This window comes from Schistocerca americana, chromosome 8 (genome assembly GCF_021461395.2).
Source record: "Schistocerca americana isolate TAMUIC-IGC-003095 chromosome 8, iqSchAmer2.1, whole genome shotgun sequence".
Lineage (NCBI taxonomy): Eukaryota > Metazoa > Arthropoda > Insecta > Orthoptera > Acrididae > Schistocerca > Schistocerca americana.
The window spans coordinates 311,366,948-311,386,452 of NC_060126.1; the positions used below are offsets into that span (position 1 = coordinate 311,366,948).

The 19,505-nt window shown below is 42.5% G+C and overlaps 1 protein-coding gene across 2 annotated transcripts in view; it reads left to right on the top strand.

The window, feature by feature from the left end:
• The window catches only part of LOC124545019 (NADPH oxidase 4-like), a 202,776-nt gene that overhangs the window by 171,588 nt on the left and 11,683 nt on the right, over nucleotides 1-19,505 (top strand). For both annotated transcript variants that reach the window (XM_047123798.1, XM_047123799.1), the window contains exons 13-14: nucleotides 5,256-5,367; nucleotides 5,449-5,526. In XM_047123798.1, coding sequence (XP_046979754.1) covers nucleotides 5,256-5,367; nucleotides 5,449-5,526 — 190 coding nt within the window. The remainder of the gene's footprint in view (nucleotides 1-5,255; nucleotides 5,368-5,448; nucleotides 5,527-19,505) is intronic.

Here is a 19,505-nt window from a genome sequence, read left to right on the forward strand (position 1 = left end):
TACAGCATTCTAGATCTACGTCTTGTCAGTGCTCCTCTGCATGGCAGCACTGGAGGATCCTTATGTTTGGAACATGTTGTCACATCCTGTTCAATATGATAAACATCCAAGTTAACCCACTCCTGAAAAGCTTTGTGATCATTGAGTGGGCTTTCAGGACCATAATCCTAGATTTAGCATGTGATCTCCATCAGTTGATGACTATACAATACAGTGAAAATTAGCATTTTGATAACTCCCATTGTCTCGCATTTAATACAGGTGTAAAAATCCATACCAAGGCTCCTGGGCTATGCTCACTCTTGATTGTTTTCCTCGGTGTCCAGGGGCTATATAGAAATAAGGTGTCTTGTACTTACTTAAAAAACACGCCTTGTATTAGGTCGGAGGGGGGGCGGGAGGGGGGGGGGGGATGTCTGTTTCAGCACCTGCGCACTGCAAAAGGTGCACCGTCTAGTGGCACTGCATAACAGGCCACTACAGCAAATAACTTCAAGAACAGCAACCGCAAGATATTTGTAAGGTAAAAGTTTGTACACATATCAACTGGGTGCCAGATCGTGCATGGAGTGGAAAACATCATACCAAAACCCCATCCATCACACTACACTTCAAAACATAATTAGCAGGTTTAAAGAAAAAAAAAAGTATGTATTCTCTAGAATTAGTGATGGTATGAAATTCTGTGGTACTTTTCAGCTGACTTGGTACTTTTCAGCTGATTTTTAAAGATGGAAACATCAATTGCTTGACTTAATTGAAGATGTAGAAAATGAACTGAAAGAACATGTAGAAGGTAATCAGGTTTATAAGGGTACTTGAAAACCTGTCCAAAATGAGCTGCTGGGCTGTATGTTGGAAACTTGCCATGAAGTTATTTCAGAAGAAATAAAGCAGATGGAGTTTGCTGCTATAATGGCAGGTGGAACAATAGATGTTTCTGAAAAGACATAGTGCTAGTTTTGCACTACGAAAAGAATAGTGCACCATATGAAAGGTTCTGGGGTTTTTCAGTGCTGAAGGCATAATGCTGATGCTCTAAGACAGTGTTTCCCAAGGTTTCTGAGGCCATTACCCCTGAGTCATCATCGTCATCGTCATCATCATGTTCCTTTCAAGATTATGCTGTTGCCTGTTCCAAACTCACAAACAAAATCATTTCCTTCTTTTTGTAGGTCTTCCAATATCTCTTTCCTCATTTGGCTCATAGTTCAGGATATTCTGGGTATTCTGTTCATGATATTTTTGAATTTTTTCTTTCATGCTGAAAATATTTAATTCTTTTCCAATATCTTTGTTTCTAATCATATCTCTTCTTGTGCAGCCCTCCATATTTCTGAGGAGCCTCATCTCTGAATTTTATTTTCTAGTTTTTTTGCGGTAACCCAGCTTTCGATTTCATGGGATAATGCCAGAACCACCATTACTCTACAGAATTTCATGATGGTTTCTTTTTGTACTTTATGGGCCTATGTTCTGCTAATGGTGCCACAGACAGCTTGGAATTATTGATTTTATTTTCAATAACAAATCAGGAGCTATAGCACAGCCTAAAAAAAGAGACTTGGGACACTTGTTCTAAAACTGAGTACAATAAGATATTACCTAGTACCCCTTACCACTAACATCATCAACATCAGTGCCTAACTAAATTTTGGAATGAAAAGAAATATTCTGTTCGAATACTCTTATTTTTAGAAAGACGAATGATAGTTTCTGCAAGTGTTTTATTATATCATGACCTAATGATTCTGCTTATTTCTAACAATCTTTTGTTGTAGAATATTGGAACTAACTCCTCTTTAGAGATGAGGGCTAGCTGTCCACATTAAGGCTAGGTACTTGTTGCGAATTACGCTTCCTCTGCACCGCTCCTCTCCCTAGCGGTCCTTGCTTTACCCGCACTCTTCACACCATATGAAGGCAACTGAATTGGGTTATGTGTGCTATGTTTACTGTTTGTGAATTACTTCATTGCTGGACTCCTTACTTCTGGACTGGTTGAGGTTGGGGGACCTTCGGCTGCCGAGGCTTCATGTCTCATGACTACTGCTAATAATTGTAAAACCGTGAAGGCCCTGTAGCAATTTAGTAACCATTACATAGCTACGTTTGTTGTGTGCCCTCAATTAGATGGATTATCTGTTGGCAAATGAGTAATCAAGCAATTTGTGGTCCATTGAGGGAACTACCTAGAGCTCAGAGAATGCATTTTGATGAGATATTGAAGTATATTTGATGCATACGTCCCAATTTTGCTGTCACAGATGCAAGACACAAAGTAAAAAAATTGTGTGTAAAAAGTGGACTATGTGAGTAGAAGATGTTCATGCATTTGTTTCATAATCTTTAACCTCAGCCAAATTGTGTCATGGGTTAGTGCACGTGTGTGAAACAAAGATAAGGACTAGTAACTTAGTAATCAATATTACAGTCTTATGAGGTAGTGACGGTAATAATGATCTTTAAAAAAAATCTTAGTTTCATAACCGTAACACAATTGAATTCTTTCATTTTACCACTTAGAGAGTTTCATTTTGCCCCTCAGGGAATAATAACACCCAGGTTGGGAACCACTGCTCTAAGAACATGTATTTTGATTGTTGTAGATCCTTTGTTCAAAGATACACAAAAAAATTGTCGCACAAATGTACTATGGGGCAAGTGTAATGAGTGGTTGTAAAGGTGGCCTGTAGACAAAAATTAAAACATTGTATCCTAATGCTCATTATGTGCATCATTATGTGCATGAATTAAATTTAACCATGGAACATGCTAATCAGTTGGCTGGGGGTGTTCTTTTTAAGTTTGTCATATTTTTTAGCTTTCTTTTCAAGGTTGGCAGAACAACATAGCACGTCAGAGGCATTGGTAGCTTGAAGTCCTTTTGGGACAGCTAAATGGTGGAATTTTAAGTCATGGACCACAAATGTGGTGTGTGAAAATAAATTCTTGCTGCTGGAATGTTTATTGATGCTGGAAAACTCATCATCTGACCAAACTAGTTGTTAAGCAGTTGGACTTGTTGCAGTCTACAAGGTGAAGAATTCCTCTTTTGGATAGCTTTCTTCCAAAAAGTAATACCTCATATGCATATCATGTACAGTCATTTGCAGACAAGGTTGGTCAATGGTGCAATTTAAAAAAAAAAAATTCAGTTTCATGTTTCATAATGCATTTTTAATAATTTAAAAGTTTCAAACAATGCTAGTAATAATGCAGTCACTGTGACAGCCATCTCTCAGAGAAAGCTGTTGGGTTTCTCAAAGAAAGTATTTCACATAGCCATGCTGAGTATTGTCCAGATGAAATCAGAATAGTATATCCATTGTTATTTCAGCCTCATCATCATGAAGCAGCAAGAATGATGTAAATGGCTTTGCACTGTTGTATGTGAACATCACAATGGGCAATATTGTCTCCCAACCTCTCTGTTCAACACCAACATACATCAAGAGTGTATCTGGCAACGTCTTGTTAAAGCAGTCTGTGAGGCTGTTGATCTTTGAGTGATGGGCAGTTGTCATCCCATGGCTGATACACAATTTGCAATTAACTCTGATACTAGTCTTGACTGAAAACCTTTTCCATGATCAGAGATCATCACATGATCACATGGCATATTCTCCACTTCAAAATGATGTCTTTTAGAAGAAATATAGCAATATGCAGAACTTTGTCAGTTGGTATAGCCTTGGTGGGGTGGTTGATGTACCAGTGCAGACTGTTTGTTATCCATTGATTCTAGTTTGTCAGCTGTTCATCAGACAAATTGTGCAATCTCAATGTGGGCAGTACCTGGGGTAATTAGAGTAGAGGACTGATTGGGGGACACCTACAACACACTCGAGCATCCCTTGGATCTCCACATCAGACCCACCATGGAGATGCCCACTGGCAACAGCCTCAAGCTGCATGACAGAAGCCAGTACCACATGGAGGTGTGTGCAAAGGGTCACTAACTCAGCAATCACTGTCTCTATCCATACTAAAGATGATGGAAATAAACTCTAGACAGTTATTAAAGCAAAGGACACTGCCTGATAAATACGCAAACATACAAGAAATTTATGAGTTTAATCTAAAGAGTACACAGGGATCCAAATAAGCCACTTCTTATTAGAAGCTATGTCAACTCACAAATGAAATGATATGCTTCAATGTGCTGTTGTAGGGACAGAAGCTACCACCTAACTGAAACAACAGCTGTAATTGTCTCTTGAAACAAAACCAAACACCTGTCATGATGCAAACAGTGGTACTGTGTACTACACAGTAATTAAAATGCAATGGGAGCTGTCAGTCTTGACAGATCTTCAGTATTCATTATTGAGAGTGTCCACTGTTGTGTTGTACTTTAAGTCATAACACAGTTCTTCAGAGGGTTCTCTGAGTTGCCTTTTACAGAGATTTTTTGCTACTTCAGTGATACCTTGTAACTTACACGATCCATCCAAAAAGTTCCAAGATTAATTTTATTCCTGGCATATGAGTGATGTCAGCGCAGTAACTGTGGTGGCAGCTTTAACTAACAACTGTAACGGGAGGAGTGCATTTCACCAGTCAGTTGTGAGCTGGCAGTGTTAAGTAGTGTGTCTTCAACCATAGTGTGTGCAATGGAGCAGCAGTTCTAAACCAAATGTTCAGGACATTCTCCAGAACAATTTGAAGTGGAGAAAAGTGTGTGAAAAGTTTGTCCTGCTTGCTGTAACTCCCAAACAAAAACAATGCATAGATGCCTGTTGCGAACTGATTGAAATGTAAAACCTGGACAACTCTTTTCTGACCACTTCTTCAGTATTGATGTGTAGCATGTGTGATGAGACTTGGTGTTATCAGTACAAACCTTCCACAAAACGACAAAATGCAGAAATTCATGTGAATATTCAACACTTTGATGACATAATCAACATTTGAGTCAGCATGATGTGTGAGTTGAACAACATCCTGAAAAAGGACTTTCCCAGTTTCACATGGTTGTATGAACATTCTGTGTGTTGTACTTAAGTGGGGGATGGGGGTGTTATGGGAAGACTATATAGAACATCTGAAGCATTAAAGCTACCAATTGATTTTTCTGTTTTTCATTAATCCACTGCTGAAACTTTTTAGGCTGGTAGGGTACATGTTACACATCAATACTGAAGAAGTGGCCAGAGCTTTTACTTGTCATTTGTTATTTCCAGCTCCTCATGTCTGATTTTGTTGCATTGCTACACTGTTTTAATGGATTTCTTTTCCTTGTCTGTCAACAGGGATTGCACAGCACTTCCTCACTTACCAGAACGGTTACATTTTGTCTGGTTACTGAAAAATGTGGAACAGCTACTGTGGTTTGCAAGCTTACTGTGTTCATTGCATGACAGAGTAAGAATGACATATTATTATATATTTTCAAGCAGTGTCTTCTTCTTTTTTTTCCTAAAAAAAGTCTGGATTCTGTTGCAGTTCTGGATGAACAACCAACCTGACCGTTTGAACATAATACTACATGTCACAAAGAACTACAGCTCAGCGTGTAACACAGTAAGAAACTTTACTTTTACAATCTACTATTCAGATTTTAAGAGCCCTGAATTCAGATATCATTCTAAGAGATGTTTGTCTGTACAAGTAAAGCTTTACTTGAATAAAGAACTTCCTTCCAGAATGTTATAATGAAATATGCCACATATATTTTGACCATTTCATTAAAAATAAAGATTTAAACAGATTTAGTAAAGCTCATCATATATCATATTGTGCATATCACACATGTTCTAGGATGTACAAGAAATAGCCTGTTGTAATGATGACATTCAATGTTTGATTTCATTAACATATGTTTATGAAACCTAATTAATTTAAGAGTAAAGAAGATCACTCATTGAGAAGCAGAGGCATTGAGTCATTGAAACACACATAAAAGAAAAAGAAGATTTAGTAGCGTGTGGAATAAATCCTGTGTTGAGCTAAAGTACAAACACAAGAGTGCACTTACATATATATATATATATATATTTGTGTGTGTGTGTGTGTGTGTGTGTGTGTGTGTGTGTGTGTGTGTGTGTGTTTTGAACCATAGAAAGAGATGCATACTTTGTATTTGAATTATTTCTACTTTTTGTATTGGCCTACAAACATATAATAGCTACTTCCAAACACAATATTTACATATTACCTAAATGGAATTTCCATGATGCAAACAATGTACAGAAAAGTGAAAGCAGGTGAGCCCACTTGCCTGTAAATGACTTGGGTTTAGCATCTGTAGATAAATGGTTGCCTGTCCTCATTATTTGTATGCGAGTAACTTACTTACAATCACAAAGAGATAGAATGACTGGCTATACTTTCCTTTCAGAGATGAAGTTCCAGTGCAACTGATAAATACATTTCAAATTGAAAACACAAATCCTAGCTTTTGAAACCATTAGTTCCTTCCTCAGCAGGCATTGAGGAGGGATGGGTTGGGGAAGTTGGAAAGGATCAGCAAGACACTCAGACCCCAAGATGAGAAAGACCCACCTGTTGTCACTATCTAAATATACAATATATTACAAGTGCAATTAGGCTTGGAGTTTGTTTATTTAAATTTTGGATAAATAGGAATTCCTGTGGCACCTCAGCTTCACTAAAGTTAAATAGTAAATACACCAGAATGCATGTGGATGTTGTATAGCATTATCTTACAGTCAACTCTTCAGTGAGTGACAAACTGTAAAAGACCACAAACAACTCATCACTCTTCCTTATACACAAGAGCTTTGGACCAAACTCCAGCATAGTCACTAAATATTAATTAAATAGCCCAACATTCAATTTTACAATAAATTGTGCATACAGTCAACATGATAAGAGCGCTACCATTTGACATCTTATTTGCAGCTATAGCTGTATGCATCTACAAGCTATTAATTTTGTATAAGCATTGATTTATGCAAACTGTTCTGATTTTCTTAATTTTTCCAATACAATTATCTGCTAAGTGACAGTAATTTTGTTTCATTATTGTGATATTTTCATGTGTTTTGAGTTTCTGAAAGGTTAATTAGAACATGTCAAACTTTATGTACTGTTCACAAAGGTACTTTTCATAGCTGTGCATGAGCCGTGCCCCTATAGGTAGCTTAGTGCATATACTAGAAATTGTGGAGATCACATCCCTCTTTCAAATAGCAGACTGTGAAATCTATGCTTCTCTCTTCTTACAATATATCTTGACTTGCTCTATGTCCTGAATGTTCTGTATGTTGAGATGAGCAGAACTCAATAAATGAACAGTGGATCTTCCTCCCATGCATGATGTTCAGTTTTCCCATCATTCAAATATTACTGTGTGACTTGGTATACAGCTAAAAGCAGCCTATTCCCCCTACCCATTTTTGGTAGCAAGAGGAGGGAACCCTTTATGTTCTGGAGTTGCTCCTCTGCTGGGTAAGTTTGCTGATAGTTATAAAAGAGCAGATGAAACTTTTTGCCTTTGGTTTCACTGCATCTGTTCCAGCGTTAACAGAATCGATTATTATTCAACATGGAACACTGTAGACATACTTGATAGGCAGCTTCTGAAGATATGTTAAGGGAGAACTATTGAGAAGTCAAGGGATGTTTCCTGTAAGTATTAATATTTAACACACACATTTTGAAAAATGGCTCTTTGCACAGATCTGAAATGGCTTCTTTGCTCGCAAACAATTATTGAAAAGGTGCCCCATTGGTGGACAAGAAACAGTATGATAAAGCCAGCAGCTGGGGTGTATAAAATATTTTGTATGCTCCAGAATGAGATTTTCACTCTGCAGCGGAGTGTGCGCTGATATGAAACTTCCTGGCAGATTAAAACTGTGTGCCCGACCGAGACTCGAACTCGGGACCTTAGCCTTTCGCGGGCAAGCTGAGCTACTGAGGCACGACTCACGCCCAGTCCTCACAGCTTCACTTCTGCCAGTATCTCGTCTCCTCTCTTCCAAACTTTACAGAAGCTCTCCTGCGAACCTTGCAGAACTAGCACTCCTGAAAGAAAGGATACTGCGGAGACATGACTTAGCCACAGCCTGGAGGGATGTTTCCAGAATGAGATTTTCACTCTGCAGCGGAGTGTGTGCTGATATGAAACTGGCAGAAGTGAAGCTGTGAGGACCGGGCGTGAGTCGTGCCTCGGTAGCTCAGATGGTAGAGTACTTGCCCGGGAAAGGCAAAGACCCCAACTTCGAGTCTCGGTTGGGCACACACTTTTAATCTGCCAGGAAGTTTCATATCAGCGCACACTCCGCTGCAGAGTGAAAATCTCATTCTGGAAACATCCCCCAGGCTGTGGCTAAGCCACGTCTCTGCAGTATCCTTTCTTTCAAGAGTGCTAGTTCTGCAAGGTTCGCAGGAGAGCTTCTGTAAAGTTTGGAAGGTAGGAGACAAGATACTGGCAGAAGTGAAGCTGTGAGCACCGGGCGTGAGTCGTACCTTGGAAGCTCAGATGGTAGAGCACTTGCCCGCGAAAGGCAAAGGTCCCGACTTCGAGTCTCGGTCGGGCACACAGTTTTAATCTGCCAGGAAGTTTCATATCAGTGCACACTCCGCAGCAGAGTGAAAATCTCATTCTGGAAACATCCCCCAGGCTGTGGCTAAGCCATGTCTCCGCAGTATCCTTTCTTTCAAGAGTGCTAGTTCTGCAAGGTTCGCAGGAGAGCTTCTGTAAAGTTTGGAAGGTAGGAGACGAGATACTGGCAGAAATGAAGCTGTGAGGACCGGGCGTGAGTCGTGCCTCAGTAGCTCTGATGGTAGAGCACTTGCCCGCGTAAGGCAAAGGTCCCGAGTTCAAGTCTCGGTCGAGCACACTGTTTTAATCTGCCAGGACGTTTCATTTTGCATGCTTTCACTCCATGAGTAGTGGCTACCTGATGTAAAGTATGGCCAAATTAAGATCCTGATGATGGACTGTGTCGAATATCCTAAGGTGTGATAGTACAGTGGATCCATATACCATGAAATCAAAATCAAACTGTTACCAAACAAAAACTGTAAACAACTGAAATAGGCCTGGATGTGATGTATACCTTGGGCATGTTTGGGTCTCTCCTGGTTTAAGAAGGGTGATTAAGATAGCTTCCTTCCATGTATCAGGAAGCTGTTCTGTTTCCCACATTAGATTAAAATATTTCAGTTGGTTTCCTTTAGCATTTCCAGTGGAGTACCAAAACATGCTCTAATGGATTTTACCATTTCCTGACGCATCACATGCCTCACATAATTCCAGGTCCAGCTCACACACAGAGAAGAGATACTTGTAAAGTTCATTATTGGTGGAACTGAAATCCTAACCACTTCCATTAACCATCCCTCAGTAGCCAGATATTGGATGGCAATGGCAGTGATTCAACCTAAATGCTCTGCCAAGATCTGGATCATGTCTTTCTTGCTGGTCAGTTTAATCTTGACTACTGTTATCAATCTTGGACCTATGACAGGCGGAGCTGATGGAGGATATAGAGAAGATATAATAGCAACCACTACTTGTAAGTTGATGTTGAGAGAGAGAAAATTAGTTATGGTATCTATCATCGATAAAGATAGCAAACCCACATTTAGCCCTTACCCCATTCAAACACTTCAAAAATGGAGCTTTGCAAGCAAAGGCACTGGGTCTTAAATCCTCCACATGAATATTGAACCTGTTAATGATCCACTGCTGTAAAATATCAATTTAAGCAGTGAGCTTTTCTTTGTGAAATTTTATTTGCAGTTGCAGAATCTTACTGATGTTAGCTGCATTAGGTATGATGATATCATCTATTGAAAAATGGAAAATACAGGATGGAATAATGATGGTATTACAAAAAGGATAGATTACTACTCACCATAGCCAGCCGCAGTGGCCGAGCGGTTCTAGGCACCTCAGTCTGGAACTGTGCGACCGCTACGGTCGCAGGTTCGAATCCTGCCTCGGGTATGGATGTGTGTGATGCCCTTAGTGTTGTGACAGTGCCACGACATTCAAAAGTGCCGCTACGTTAGTACACGAACACGGCGATAGAGGCGCTCCGCAGCTCGGCCGAGTGCGGGAGCGCCACCTGGCTATGAACGGCGCGGGCCGCATGTCACGGCACAGCAGTCGAATGACAGATACGAAGTTAGTAACATGTAACCCGCTAGTGTTTCTACTTTTGTATATCCACGCAATTTATTAGTGATTAAAGGTTATAACACTTTTTGGCGACGAGGTCGGATATTTTTTTCCTGCGTTGTGGAATTGTGTGTTCGTGTCGGGGCAGACATGGAACAGCTTATGCAAGCGCTCATTGAACAACAAACACAGCTGACGGCTGCTATTCAGGCACAACATACACAGCTGACGGCTGCTATTCAGGCGTTGTCGACGTCACTTACTCATCGTCTGTCTTCCTCTTCTCCGCCTCCGTTCCCTCCTTATGACGAGGCCGCTGAAGACTGGGAGGATTATGAGAAGCGTTTGCGGCAACACTTCTTGGCTTTCGGCGTTGTCGACGCTCCTATGTGTAAGTCGTTATTTCTCTCTTGGATTTCCCCACGGATCTATCAGCTGCTATCTCAGTTAGCCCCTCTGCGGGAACCTGCCTCTCTGTCCTTCCAAGAAATGTGTGACTTATTGTCTAACTATTACCGAAAAAACACCCATGTCGTTGCCGCCCGCGTGGCGTTCTACCGGTGTCGTAAACAGCCCCATCAATCTTACCGGGCTTGGGCGGCGGAACTACACGCTAAGCGTCGGAAATGTCAGTTTGTCACGGACACTCATCATGAGTCTTACGCTGATTCAATGGTTAGGGACTCTGTTTTACGGCTTGCTCCTGATAAAGAAGTTTGGCAACGTGCCTTACAATTGCCAAACCCGTCGTTGTCGGAAGTTCTCAGCATCGCTCAATCGTTTGAAGTGTCTCACGCTGCTGGTGCGCAAATAGACGCGTGGTGTGATGTAGGCGCTGTACAAACCACTTTCGACGCAGACAATTTGCCTGTTTCACAGGGAAACGATGATGTGGCGACAGTGCACTCGCGTCAGCAACGTCGCGTTGGGCCGCCACGCTCGCAGCGAAAACAGCAACCACAAAAGCAGGTTCGTTCCGCCCTTCCTTCTTGTCCACGTTGTTTCATACAGCATGACAGAGCCGCGTGTCCAAACCGTTGGGCCATGTGTAATTCATGTAGGAAAAAAGGCCACATTGCTTCTGTGTGTCAGTCCCCTAAAGTTCCTGTCGACGAGGACGAGGCATCGGACATGGATGTTAACTGTGTGCTTTCTCAAACGAATAAGTTGTTTGTTACTGTTCGTGTTCTGGATAAAGACATTTGCATGCAAGTGGACACTGGCTCTGCAGTAACTCTCATTAATTCTCGCACGTATTTGGAGTTGGGCTCCCCTCCCTTGTCTCCAGTTACGCGAAATCTACGAACTTATAATAAGCAGAAAATTCCTATCGTTGGCCAGTTTGATGCTTCCACTGCCTACAAGTCTGTTGTTAGGCCCCTCACGTTTTATGTGGTGGATCATGCGGGCACTGAAAACCTGTTCGGTTATGATGCTTTCCAATTATTCGGGTTCTCCATTGATGATGATGTGCACCTCATATCTGAGGACATTCTGTATCAGCAGCTGGATGGCTTGTGTTCTGAATTCTCGTCCGTGTTCTCTGCTGGTCTGGGTCGTGCCAAGGATTTTGAAGCCCACATTACTCTTAAACCTAAGGCTCACCCTAAGTTTTTCCGGGCACGCCCTATTCCGATGGCGTTGCATGCGCCTGTCAAAGCTGAGATAGACAGGTTAACAGCTTCGGGGATTCTCCTTCCTGTTACCTCCAGCGAATGGGCATCGCCCATCGTGGTGGTTTCTAAACCAAATGGGAGTCTGCGATTGTGTGGTGATTTTAAAGCCACTGCCAACGCTCAAAGCCTCATTGACACTTATCCTCTTCCCCGTCCTGAGGAGTTATTTACCAAGCTCGCTGGGGGCCAGTTCTTTTCCAAACTTGACTTATCGGAGGGGTACCATCAGTTGCCGTTGGATGCATCTTCCAAGGAATTTCTCGTCATCAACACTCCTTGTGGGTTGTATCAGTACCAGCGGTTACCATTTGGCATCGCTAGCGCGCCGGCCATTTTTCAGCGGTTTTTGGAACAGCTCATGGCTTCCGTTCCCGGCTGCATCAACTACCTGGATGACACTGTTGTCATGGGGGCCTCCACTGAGGAGCACCTTCGCAATTTGCGTTCACTGTTTCGGGTTCTGCATTCAGCAGGGTTGAAGTGCAATCTGGACAAGTCTCAGTTCTTCCAACCCTCCATTGTGTATCTTGGTTTCCACTTGTCCCGTGAGGGTATACGTCCTCTACGACAGCACGTTGCGGCCATTACCGCTCTACCCCGGCCGTCTATGGTCAAAGAACTTCAGGCGTTTCTAGGCAAGGTTGCTTATTATCAAAAATTCACTCCCTCCGCGGCGGCGGTGGCTCATCCTCTGCATCAGCTGTTACGCAAAAACGTTCCTTTCTGTTGGTCCGCCGGGTGTGAGCAGGCTTTTGTCTGCCTGAAGGCTCATTTGCAGTCGGCGCCTTGTCTTGCCACATTCCGTCCGGGTCAGCACTTGGTTCTGGCGACTGACGCATCACAGTATGGCCTAGGGGCTGTTCTCGCCCATCGGTATGAGGATGGGTCGGAACGACCCATCGCCTACGCTTCCAAGACCCTCAACGATGCCCAACGGCGTTACTCTCAAATAGAAAAGGAGGCGCTTGCTATCATTTATGCTCTAAAAAAGTTCAGCGTTTTTTTGTATGGTTCTAAGTTTCACCTCATCACCGACTACAAGCCGCTGGTCTCTCTGTTCAGCCCCTCGGCGTTGCTTCCGGATAAGGCAGCTCACCGCCTGCAACGTTGGGCCTTATACTTGTCTCATTTTCACTATGAGATTCACTATCGCCCCACGGCCCAGCACGCCAACGCTGACGCGTTGTCGCGTTTGCCGATGGGCGCCAACCCGGTTTTCGATCGAGATGAACTACTCTGTTTCCACATTGATGAGGAAGAACATCGTGCGGTCGAGGGTTTTCCACTTACAGGTTCGCAGGTCGCGTCGGCTACTGCGCGGGACCCGGTCCTGCGTCAGGTGATCGGTTTTGTTCAGCGGGGTTGGCCGGACAGGACCAAGGGCCGGGCATCGGATCCCCTTCGCAACTACCATGCCTTGCACCTTCGTCTGTCTGTTTGTGAGGGTGTTGTTCTTCTGGCCACGGATGGCGCATCTCCTCGGGTTGTGGTGCCCGCCTCTCTTCGCAAAGATGTTCTCAAACTATTGCATGAAGGCCATTGGGGGATTTCTCAGACTAAGTCCCTGGCCTGCAGGCACGTTTATTGGCCCGGTATTGATTCGGACATCGCCCACATGGTCGCTGCGTGTAATCGGTGTGTTCAACAACTGGCTGTGCCTCGTACTCTGCCCTCTCTGTGGCCTGATCCGGCGCAGCCGTGGGAACGGGTGCACACTGACTTTGCCGGCCCCTTCCTCGGCACTTACTGGCTACTGTTGATTGACGCCTTCTCGAAGTTTCCGTTTGTTGTTCGATGTCCATCGCCCACCACTGCGGCGACGACGCTGGCTTTGTCCAAAATCTTTGCGCTAGAAGGTCTTCCATCTACGATTGTCACGGACAATGGCCCTCAGTTCTCTTCGCAGGCCTTCCGTGATTTTTGTACTGGACAAGGGATTCATCATGTTACAGCACCGCCCTTCCATCCGCAATCAAATGGGGAGGTCGAGCGCCTTGTCCGCACTTTCAAAAGCCAAATGAAAAAATTCCTTAGTGATTTTTCCACAGATGACGCTCTGTTGCAATTTCTGAGTTCTTATTGCTTCACGCCTCTGGGTGATCTCAGCCCTGCTGAACTCTTGCATGGCTGCCAACCGCGCACCCTACTGCACCTGCTTCACCCTGTCAGGCCTTGTATTGTGTCCCCTAGTGTGGGAAAATACCCGGTGGGCACCGACGTGTGGGCACGGGGGTATGGATCTTGCCCTAAATGGATTCTAGGGGTAATCCAGGCTCTTCGCGGCCGCCGGCTTTGTGAAATACGTACGGACGATGGCATGGTTGTTCGCCATTACGACCAGATGCGCCCACGAGTGGTGGCCACGCCGGTACCACCGCCCCTTCTTTCATCTCCACCGGCCCGAGAAGCCAGTCCTGTCGCTGCTGCCGATCTTCCGGGCGTGTTGCTGCCGCCGCCGTCGCTACCGCTTCCGAGTACACCGGAACCGGCCCCAGTCGCGACGCCGCCTTCTCCGGGACCCATCTCGCTGGAGCACACCCCCAGGTCCACGACGCCTATGGATGCTGCTCCGGAGTTTTCACCCATCATCTCGTCCAGGAGGCACGTTCCACGCGCAAGCTTCTGTCCTGGACATTTTAGACCATACTCTCGTGTTTCTCCATGGGATCTTCTCGAGGCCTCCCAAGAGACCATGGATGTCTCCGCACTGTCCGTGTTTCCAAGGAAGTGAGAGTTTTTTTTCAAGGGAGGAAAAGTGTTGTGACAGTGCCACAACATTCAAAAGTGCCGCTACGTTAGTACGCGAACACGGCGATAGAGGCGCTCCGCAGCTCAGCCGAGCGCGGGAGTGCCACCTGGCTATGAACGGCGTGGGCCGCATGTTACGGCATGGCAGTCGAATGACAGATACGAAATTAGTAACATGTAACCAGCTAGTGTTTCTACTTTTGTATATCCACGCAATTTATTAGTGATTAAAGGTTATAACACTTAGGTTAGTTAGGTTTAAGTAGTTCTAAGTTATAGGGGACTGATAACCTCAGATGTTAAGTCCCATAGTGCTCAGAGCCATTTGAACCATTTTACTCACCATATAGAAGAACGAGGAGTCATAGACAGGCACATCAAAAAGAGTGGTTTATATTTACACTTTCAGCCAATAGACCTTCTTCTGAAGTAGAAGATACACACAGTCACATAAGTACAACTCACACACACATGACTGCTGGTGCTAGCCACTGAAGCTGAACTGCCACAGCCTTAGTGGCCAGAGACAGTGATATTACATATTGCTGACACTGAAACTTTGTGCCGGACTGGGATGCAAACCAAGATCTCCCATTTGTCATGAGTGATTGCCTTAACCACTTTGGCTGTCTGAGCACACTTCCAGCACAGACCCAAACTTCCATAAGCACTTAACTTTGTCTTTTGGCCTTGGTCAGCTTGGAGAGCCTGTGGTAGTTGGCTAATTGGTTGTTGTTTCCATAATAGATACTTGAAACTACATAGATTCTAATGACAGAGCACATCTGATGTGTGTCAAGAAATGTCTGAATGGCTAATAGTTTCAGTCCTCGCAAGTGGCTGTTAGCTGGAACACTTGAAAGTACAAGTCCTTGCTTCAGCTTCGACTGATGATGTTAGTGAAAGGAGTTTTTTGCCTCCACTAACTTTCTAGTCACAGAAACAAATTATGTTACAAATACTGGTGGTTTGATAGCTTGGTCAGCTTTTTTCATTTCAGCTTATGGATTTCATGTTGTGACCATAACTTTCTGTGTTTTACCAGAATTGAAAATACCGCTACAGTTGTAACATTCTTTTATTTAACACACGACCAGTTTCAGGCTCTTATACGCTCATCTTCAGGTTTCGTAACTTGGTGCTGTGACCACGAATGCCATGGCGGATGTGTACAAAACACGATGTGCTACCAATAAGCGCAGAGCATGGAGTCAATTTTTTCAACATAAGAAAACCATTTGGTGTTCTGTTACTGTCCAGTAGTTTCTTCAATGCAGTTAGTTTTGGAGGTTGGTTGTTTTGGGGAAGGAGACCAAACAGCGAGGTCATTGGTCTAATCGGATTAGAGAAGGTGCCCTTTCAAAGGAACCATCCCGGCATTTGCCTGGAGCGATTTAGGGAAATCACGGAAAACCTAAATCAGGATGGCCAGATGCGGGATTGAACCGTCGTCCTCCCGAATGCAAGTCCAGTGTCTAACCACTGCGCCACCTTGCTCGGTTTTAGTTTTGGAGGATTATCCTCATAAGATAGTTTGGATTTTTGGCTGTTATTGTTGTTAGATGGTACACCCATACCATTATGAGTGTTGTAAGTTTGTGTGGTAGGATCCATTGAGATCCCTGTGCAGCCTGGGAAATTTGGGATGACTCAGGTAGAACACAATTTACTCAGCAAGTATGTGTTGTGTTGTGTTGTGTTGTGATTTTCATGGTCTGAGTCTGAATGAACATGTGAGGCACCCACTTTTATGGCCAGAGAATGGCATCCGATTGGTAGATTATGCCGTGATGACATTATAGAGAGGGCGCATGCTGAGAAGTACAACAATTTTGAAAAACCTTTCTTGGCTGATCACTGTTAATGAATAAACATAAGTTTGGTCTTTAAATATGTCTGCTTGTGTCTTTATATGTGTGGATGGATATGTGTGTGTGTGCGAGTGTATACCCGTCCTTTTTTTCCCCTAAGGTAAGTCTTTCCGCTCCCGGGATTGGAATGATTCCTTACCCTCTCCCTTAAAACCCACTTCCTTTTGTCTTTCCATCTCCTTCACTCTTTCCTGATGAGGCAACAGTTTGTTGCGAAAGCTTGAATTTTGTGTGTATGTATGTGTCTGTTTTTGTTTCTATCGACCTGCCAGCGCTTCCGTATGGTAAGTCACATCATCTTTGTTTTTAAACATATTTTTCCCGCGTGGAATGTTTCCCTCTATTATATTAAGTTTACTTTTGAATAGATGAGAATTCTCCCTCATGATTGGAACTATTGGGACTCTGTGATTAGGGAATCAGTGGAAATTCCACTACATATAACAACTTCAACAGAGACATCAGCTATGAACTTAACAATGCATGAGAGCACATGCTCGACAAAGAAAGATCATAGAGGAAGACTTCACATAGTTCACTGCCTGATATGAGTGTTCGTGCTGTCAGTGATTCTGGACAGTGAACACAAACATAATGTATAGGTGCAGAGAGTGGCGTCTCAGCATGCTCTGTCTCCGTGATGTCATCATGGCATATTCTAGCCAATCAGGTACCAACCTCTGGGCATAAACTGGTAGATTTGCCAGTTTCATGACAGTCAGTCTTAGCCCCTGATGACACTGAGGGAGTTAATCATCAAAAGCTCAAGATTTTTCTGAATTTGACATGTCAGAATGAATGAGAAAACTTTGGTCAAGGGCAAAAGACTTTATAGCCAACCCAAGAGATTTTTCAATGAATGTGGCAAACATTATACCCTCACAAGCACAACCCAGGAGATTGCTTATTGGATTTGGTAAACATTATCCCCTCTTAAGAATTCAAACCATGGGTCACCAGTTTTAAAACAAAGTCAGGGGTGGGGGGGAGAGAGAGAGATTTAATAACGTTAGATTAATGTTCATTGCACAAGTCCTAAGTGAAGTGATCCTTAAGAAAGTGGAGCAAGTCTAGAACTTGAGCATATTTTCATTTCTGAATTGGTAAAATAATTGCAATAAAATGTAAATGTATACATAATAAAATACTAGCAATAATCTGTATACCATTGTAACTAAGCATCAGCAAAGGAAAGCATCCAAATGCCTTTACAATACATCAGGAAGTCAAATATTATGTAGAAGCAGATCATTTTCAACTAAAAATTACATATAATGATGGATAGCAGTCTATTATTCTGTAAAGATCAATGAAAACTGAAGAGACAAGGACAGTTTTGGTTGGTTGGTTTCAGGCATGACTGTTTTTGTAATGTGGGAAATTAAGTTATAAATTTCATGTGAAAATCAGTTCCAATTTTTTTATTTGTATGGTTTTTGGTAAATGTTGTAGTAGAATAAAACTGTTGTATCACATGTATAATATTTATTGAGAGAAAAACTGCATACACCATCAAAGCAGTAACAGAGAAACACTATAGCAGCACTTTGATTGTCTTTCTAAATAACATCAGAGATAATCCAACTATGTCATAGAAATGGAGTTGAACGTAGCTTTTTCTTATATTGATATTCATTAATATTCTGATTTAGTGGCTATGTTAACAAGTCTGCTCGATTTTTATCTGTTGAAATTAACTGAGTGTCAGTCATTCCATCCGTAACCTTCTCCCTGATGAAACGACATTTTATGGCAGTACATTTCATTGTGGATTTGGCTATATGATTCTTGACATGTATGATTGCATCTTGAGAATCAGTCCACACAAATGTTGAGCCTTCAGTTCTTTCAGCTTAAGGGTCATTGGTAATTCTCTCATCTGTACCACCTCTCTTGTGCAGGCTGCCACTGACACATATTCTACTTCCATTGTGTTTAGTGCACCTGCAGTTTGTTTCAAACGCCTCCAGTACACTGCAGATCCTGCCAGTAGTATTACATAGCCTTTAATACTTGTAATGTGCTGTTTCCTTCATGTATCTTGGTACCCTTTTTGCTGCATTCCAATGGTTCATACTAAATTTTGAACAATATTGTGACAACTTTGCCACCGAGACACCTGTGTCTGGTTGCCTCATCTGTGAAAGGTAAAGGAGTCCACCAACAAACTCATGATATGAAGATTTTTAACTTTCTCATCACACTTCACATCAGTGAGATTCAGTTTCATTTTCATTGGTGGTTTTGGCTTGCTCAGAATTTTGGAGCCCAAATGTATCAAGTAGTTTATAAACATATTATTTCTGACAAAGACTAATTGCTCCATCTTTGCTGCCCTCAAATTTCACTCCTAACATGTGTGACACCCAAATGCTCAGTTTCAAAGCAACTTTCTAAAAGAGTTTTTATCTTTTGCCTCAACTCTTCATTTTGTGCAAATGTAAGCATATCATTCCTTTGAACATAGCTCGTACACACATGGACCTATATCATTTTGAATAAATTCCAGCTTTTGTAGTGAGTTATAATGATCATTCCAGCATCTGCCACTTTGTTTCAGTCCATATATTGACTTGTTTAATTTGCAGACAAACTTTTCTTGGCCCTTCTTGGTGAAACATTCTGGCTGGAGCATATAAACATTTCCCTTTAATTTGCTATTCAGATATGCTCTCTTCAGATCATACTGATCAATACACTGTCTTTTCTCAGCACTGGCTGCTATCAGTAGGTGAATCATTTCAAAATACCTGTCTGTTCTTTGCAGGAATTACATCAGATTGTAGCTCAAACACTTTCCAAGCATCATGATTCTTCCAGGAGTCAATTTCTTCATTCATTGCAACTATTCATTCCACTGCCTCATCAGAATTAACTGCTTTGATACAATAACAGTTCATCACTGTTCCTTCCTCGCATGACATTTATTTGTGCTTTTTCAGCATAAACCTTCTCTTTGGAACAAATTTTCATTGGATGACATTTGCTTAAAGTTTTTTTTTTTTTTTTTTTTTTTTTTTTTTTTTTTTTTTTTTTTTTTTTTTTTTACATCCCTTCTTGATCTGCATCTACATTGTGGAGTTGCAGCATGTTCCACAAGTTCATGATTAT